This window comes from Morone saxatilis, unplaced genomic scaffold (genome assembly GCF_004916995.1).
Source record: "Morone saxatilis isolate NCDOM2014 unplaced genomic scaffold, NCSU_SB_2.0 Contig17, whole genome shotgun sequence".
In the NCBI taxonomy this organism is placed as follows: Eukaryota; Metazoa; Chordata; class Actinopteri; family Moronidae; genus Morone; species Morone saxatilis.
In genome coordinates this window covers 23,569,272-23,569,538 of record NW_023339729.1, presented here as the reverse complement: position 1 = coordinate 23,569,538, position 267 = coordinate 23,569,272, and the positions used below count along the sequence as shown (strand labels likewise).

Sequence of the window (267 nt, the reverse complement as noted above, 5' to 3'; positions counted from 1 at the left end):
CCACGAGCCATTGACGTTCTTTGTTAAATGACAAACTATGAATAAATTATCAAAATTGCAGTTGATAAATGATCATTTCAGTAAATGTAAACCAATGTTTGTGTTTGTTTTTAGTTCCTGTGCCTGAAGAATATACGCAAGTTTCTGGGAGTTTGTCAAGAGAGGTTTCATCTCAAAAAGAGTGAACTGTTTGAGGCCTTTGACCTGTTTGATGTTCGAGACTTTGCAAAGGTATCACCCCTCCCCAACTATCTATCTATCTATCTA

At 36.3% G+C, this 267-nt stretch overlaps 1 protein-coding gene across 2 annotated transcripts in view; it reads left to right on the top strand.

Annotated features, from left to right (window-relative positions):
- LOC118326424 (proto-oncogene vav-like) overlaps nt 1-267 on the top strand; it is an 18,895-nt gene that overhangs the window by 3,872 nt on the left and 14,756 nt on the right. For both annotated transcript variants that reach the window (XM_035659415.1, XM_035659414.1), the window contains exon 4: nt 115-231. In XM_035659415.1, the coding sequence (XP_035515308.1) occupies nt 115-231 (117 nt within the window). The remainder of the gene's footprint in view (nt 1-114; nt 232-267) is intronic.